Source organism: Gavia stellata, chromosome 38 (assembly GCF_030936135.1).
Source record: "Gavia stellata isolate bGavSte3 chromosome 38, bGavSte3.hap2, whole genome shotgun sequence".
Taxonomy (NCBI): domain Eukaryota; kingdom Metazoa; phylum Chordata; class Aves; order Gaviiformes; family Gaviidae; genus Gavia; species Gavia stellata.
The window spans coordinates 488608-494159 of NC_082631.1; the positions used below are offsets into that span (position 1 = coordinate 488608).

The 5552-nt window shown below is 58.5% G+C and overlaps 1 protein-coding gene across 1 annotated transcript; it reads left to right on the plus strand.

Annotated features, from left to right (window-relative positions):
- On the plus strand, window positions 1-2973 carry LOC104256257 (hepatic lectin-like). Its single transcript, XM_059833010.1, is given in 7 exon segments — window positions 1-43; window positions 998-1105; window positions 1402-1476; window positions 1846-1997; window positions 2407-2484; window positions 2486-2520; window positions 2808-2973. Coding segments are annotated over 7 exon segments (627 nt in total). The 3' UTR covers window positions 2944-2973.
- Window positions 2974-5552: the final 2579 nt, after the last annotated feature.

Below are 5552 nucleotides of genomic sequence, written 5' to 3' on the forward strand. Positions count from 1 at the left end.
ATGGACGAGGAACATCTTCACGATGACCTGCACGTTTTTAAAGGTAAACTTTGGCCACGCCAGCCCTTCAACCCACCTCCTCGAGGAGCTGGGCAGGAGCAAAGAGGCTCACGAGACTGTATCTTGTAGCCCGGTCTTTCTCCACCAACATCCTCGGTTCCCGAGGGAGAGGAAGGTCGGTGCTTTCCTTCCTCCCCTGCTTAGGCAGCTTGGCTAATCACCTCTAACGGGGTTCGTTGGTTGGGATGGGGAACCCCACCCTGATGAGCTTGTCCCCGGGGATGAGGCTCAGCTGGAAGACGGGGAGGGGAAGGGGCTTTGCTGTGGGTGTGGGCTGTCACCGAGACAAAGGGCTGTCGGTGTTGTCAAGTTGGTGGTGCCCAACCAGCGACACCCGAGAGGGTTCAGCCTTGGACGTTTCCCGGCCCGCAGCAAAATTAGGCTCTTCCTGGAGCTTTCCCAAGTCGAGCTCCCCAAACCGAGTGGCCCAGCACCCTTGCAAGCCTCCCAAGGTCCATCCTTGGAACCCGAGGGTGCTTCCAACCCCTCCGAGAAGGGCACCCGACGCCAGCTAGGGCGAGCAAAGAGCCCTCCAGACCGCGGACTGTCACTTGGGGAACCGTTTCCCAATTGAAAAGGGCTACTAGAGAGCCAGGAGGGTTTAAAACCCTGTCACAAGCCCAAAATACACGGTGTAAGCTCATAATTTCTTTTTATTTTGCTTATGTGGTACCTGAGATCACCTGCCCTGACCTTTAGCAAGGCCGCTCCGGTGCTAACGCAATGCACTGGGTGCCAGCCGTCTGGTTTGGGGTCCTTTCAGCCCCCGCGGTTGGTCTGAAGAGGAATTATCATCAAAATTTTGGCTTCTGTAGCAAATAGTTAACTATTCTGGGTTATTTATTAACCCTTCTATAAATGGAACCAGAGGAGCTGTGAAAAAAATCCCAGTGATGCAAGGGCAATATTTTCACATCTCTCTTGTTTTCTTTTAAAGACAGAAACTTCTTCCAGCAGAAGCTGAGATCCTTTTTCACCGTGTACTTGCTGCTGGCCCTCTCCTTCTTGCTGATCATCACCCTGTTCGCTGTGTCGCTCTCCAGAGGTACTGGGACATCTTTGAACTAATTCATTAGGACCAAGAGATACGTGAGGACGCTGACGTCCCCGCGACCGTCGATATATAAAATATATATATGTAAATATATAGAGATGTATGAAAATATATAGAACTATACTGGCTAATCCAAGCGATAGGCTGCTGGAAAAGCGCATCCCCAGCAGAATAAACCAGCCAGAACAAAACACATCTTTAGCCTTGCGGGGTGAGGTGCTCGCAGGCGCACGGGCGGCAGCGCGACCGATAACCCAGCATCTCGCCCCCTCTCTCTCTCTAAACAGTTTCAGCCATTTCTTCGAAACTCAACGAGGTGCACCTGGAACAGAAACAGAACTTTTCCGGCAGGGATTTTCTCTGTAAGTCCTGGCTGCTGCCCAAACCCACAAACTTTTCTTCCCCTCTGAAATTGCCTTGAATTGTCCCCAAAGCGGTCCAGCTCTGGATCGCTTCGCTAAGGCGGTGCCGGGTATCCGTCCCCTTCTGGGGTTGCTGCTCTGCCAGCAGCAAACACTTTTCTATTTTAGAAAAAAAACAGATTTTTTCGGGTTTTTTCGGGTGCCGGTCGCCGCCTTCGTGGCAGTCCAACATGCAGCAAGCTTCGGGCTGTGCCGTTGTGTCTATACCAGTTTGGCACTGGGAGAACCCTCTTGCTGGGACGAGTCGGCGAGGACCAGCTTGACTGCCCGCCATCCCCCTGACTTCCCCCACCATCCTTCTTTCACCAGTGTTTCCCTGCGGACCCCGCTCCAGGGAATGGGAATACTTTGACGGAAAATGTTACTACTTCTCCCTAACCAGAATGAGCTGGTACAAGGCGAAGGCTCAGTGCGAAGAGATGCACTCGCAACTGGCTATCATTAACAGCTACGCCAAGCAGGTAAAGACCCCAGCTCTCGGGAGTAAAGCCCAGGCTTGCCCCAGTCCTGCCCGCAGCTCCGGCCTTCCGCGGAGCCCCCCAGCACCTCCCGGGCACCCCGCTGCCATCCTGCCCAGTCCCAGCTCGCTGGGCAGCGGAGAGCCGGTGCTGTTATCCTTTGCGTCAGCCAGCAGAGAGCAGGCAGAACCTGCTCTGCCTGCCCGCTGCCCGCACCCAGGGCTTCTCCTGGATGCGTGCGGGATGCTCAGACACAGCACCGGCACCTATCCTGCACCTCCCACGTTGTAAATTAAGAGCCAAGCGCAGAGCTGTACCTCTCCGGCTCCTCCACGGTGCAAACGCGGAGCTGAGATGGCCCGGAGCCGTTTCCATGGTGCTTTTCCCCTCCTGATCCCTCTCCCCGCTGCAGAATTTTGTCATGTTCAGGACAAGGAATGAGCGTTTCTGGATCGGGCTCACGGACAGCAACTCGGAAGGGGAATGGGAAATGGATCGACGGGACCGACTATAAAACCACCTTCACGTGAGTGCCGGCCTGCCCTGCCTTTTCACGCCCTTCACCCCAAAATAGCGGCACCTTCCCCGCCTGCACGCCCCTGTTTCAGCCAGCAGACCGGTTTTCTTCACCTGCCCCGGGCCGGGCGCTCGCACGGGCGCTAACGCCGCAGCAGAGGCAAGAATTAGCGTCTAAACCCATCTAAAATCAGAGAGGTTTAGCTAGTCCCAGCTCTTCTCCCAGCCCCAGGAAAGCTGCTCTGCTCAGCCGCCTGCCCCCGCTGCCCTCTCTCAGTTTGGTCCTTCCCTGCCCAGATTTTGGAAGGAGGGAGAGCCCAACAACAGCGGCAGCAACGAAGATTGTGCCCACGTCTGGATCTCCGGGAAGTGGAACGACGTCTACTGCACCTTCGAGTGCTACTACGTCTGCGAAAAGCCTCTGCCCAACTGAGCAAAGCCACGCGCGGAGGCAACGTCCGATGCTCTGACACCGCAGATGGTCCTTTTTTCTTCTTAATTTATACTATCCGAGCGCTCGCTCCCTGCTCTTCCTCTCCACCGCGCCGTCCCGAGGAAGAGCAGGGCTGGATTTTGATGGTCCTAAGCAATATACGCAGGAATCCGGTTCTCCGTGGGGAGCTCAGCCTAATAAAGGACGATTATTCTGGTTAACGAAGCTTCTCTGGTTCAGGCGTGCGCGTGAAGGGTTGGGGTGAGCTGGGGCTGCGGACGGACGGCGTGCAGGTCAGCAGTGACGCCGGGAGCAGGCTGGGGATAAACGGGGCGGAATATGGGATTTGCTGCCCAACTGTGCATCCCGGGAGCGGGACGGGGGCATCTCCCGCGGTAGCGTCAGGGTGGGGAGGTTTGGATGGACGACGGCGGAGCTGAGCCACGTCCGAGAGGAGTTGGTGACTCCGCCGTGAGTCCTTCCTCCTCCTCAAGGGACTGGGGGCTGAGGGCAGGTCCGCGACCCGAAGAGCAGCCCCTCGGCCTGCGGGCACCTGCCTGCACTCGGGGGCTGCCTGTCCCCGCTCCTCCCCGCCCCGAGTCCTGTCCCGAGCAGAGGATCTGCGCCCAGCAGCCGTGGGACACCAGTAAACACGGCTTCCCAGGTGGAAACGAGGGTTGGTTTTCCTACCGAGGGGAAAAAAAATAACCACCCCACCATTTTCATAACCTTTTTTTGGTGGTAGTGTTTCAGTTTGGATTCCACGGGACAAAATTGCCCGGTACTTATTTGTTATAATGTGAAACTCGATCGTGCTTCAGCTCTGCGTCACGTCAGTCACCGACGGGGTCCTCTGGCTGCAGACCCCGCAGGGATCGGGCTCCCGCCCGCATTTTCCGTCCTTCCACCAAAAAAAGCTCATTTGGGGCCAGACTGGAAAGCTGGAGCTGGTTTCAGGCAGGACTCTGCTCCCCCCGCTGCCCCCGCCCCCGTACGAGGCGCTGATGACACCAGATCTTCTTAGCACAGTGTCAGCGGGTGCGTGTGCACACGCGTGTGCGCCCTGCGAGGTGTGCGTGTGATGGGTGCGGGCGTGCCCACGCGTGTGTCCACGCTGCAAGGTGTGTGTGCGGACGGGTGCGTGTGTGCACGCTGCAAGGTGTGTGTGTGATGGGTGTGGGTATGCCCACGCGTGTGTGCACGCTGCAAGGTGTGCGTGTGATGGGTGCGTGTGTGCACGCTGCAAGGTGTGTGTGCGACGGTGCGTGTGTGCACGCTGCAAGGTGTGTGTGTGATGCATGTGGGTGTGCCCACGCGTGTGTGCATGCTGCAAGGTGCGTGTGATGGGTGCAGGTGTGCCCACACGTGTGTGCACGCTGTGTGGGTGTGCCCACGTGTGTGTGCACACTGCAAGGTGTGCTTGTGATGCGTGTGGGTGTGCCCACGCCTGTGTGCACACTGCAAGGTGTGTGTGTGATGGGTGCAGGTGTGCCATGCGTGTGTGCATGCTGCAAAGGTGTGTGCGACGGGTGTGCATGTGTGCATGCTGAAAGGTGTGTGTGTGATGCATGTGGGTGTGCCCACACGTGTGTGCACGCTGCAAGGTGTGTGTGTGATGCATGCAGATGTGCCCACGCGTGTGTGCATGCTGTGTGGGGTGTGCCCACGTGTGTTGTGCACACTGCAAGGTGTGCGTGTGATGCGTGTGGGTGTGCTCACGTGTGTGTGCACGCTGCAAGGTGCATGTGTGACGGGTGCAGGTGTGCCCCATGCGTGTGTGCACGCTGCAAGGTGTAGTGTGCGACGGCTGCATGTGTGCACACTGCAAGGTGTGCGTGTGATGTGTGAGGGCGTGCCCACGCATCTGTGCACGCTGCAAGGTGTGCATGCGATGCGTGCAGATGTGCCCATGTGTGTGTGCATGCTGTGTGGGTGTGCCCATGCGTGTCTGCACACTGCAAGGTGCACGTGTGACGGGTGCAGGTGTGCCTACGCGTATGTGCATGCTGCAAGGTGTGTGTGTGATGCATGTGGGTGTGCCCCACGCGTGTGTGCACGCTGCAAGGTGTGTGTGCGATGCGTGTGGGTGTGCCCACACGTGTGTGCACGCTGCAAGGTGTGTGTGCGATGCGTGTGGGTGTGCCCACGCGTGTGTGCATGCTGCAAGGTGTGTGTGCGACGGGTGCATGTGTGCACGCTGCAAGGTGCGTGTGTGATGTGTGAGGGCGTGCCCACGCATGTGTGCACGCTGCAAGGTGTGCATGCGATGCGTGCAGATGTGCCCATGCGTGTGTGCATGCTGTGTGGGTGTGCCCACACGTGTGTGCACGCTGCAAGGTGTGTGTGTGACGGGTGCAGGTGTGCCCACGCGTGTCTGCACGCTGCAAGGTGTGCGTGTGATGCGTGTGGATGTGCCCACGCGTGTCTGCACGCTGCAAGGTGCGCGTGTGCACTGTGGGGAGCTGCGTGTGCCCACGCGTGTTCGAGCACCGCAAGGTGCGTGCGTGGGTGCGCTGCAGGGAGCGGGTGGGAGCCGCTCTCGGTCCCCCGGTACCGGGGGTGCCCCGCCGTGCCCACCTCACCCCCCCCCCCCGGGGGGGCAGCGCGGC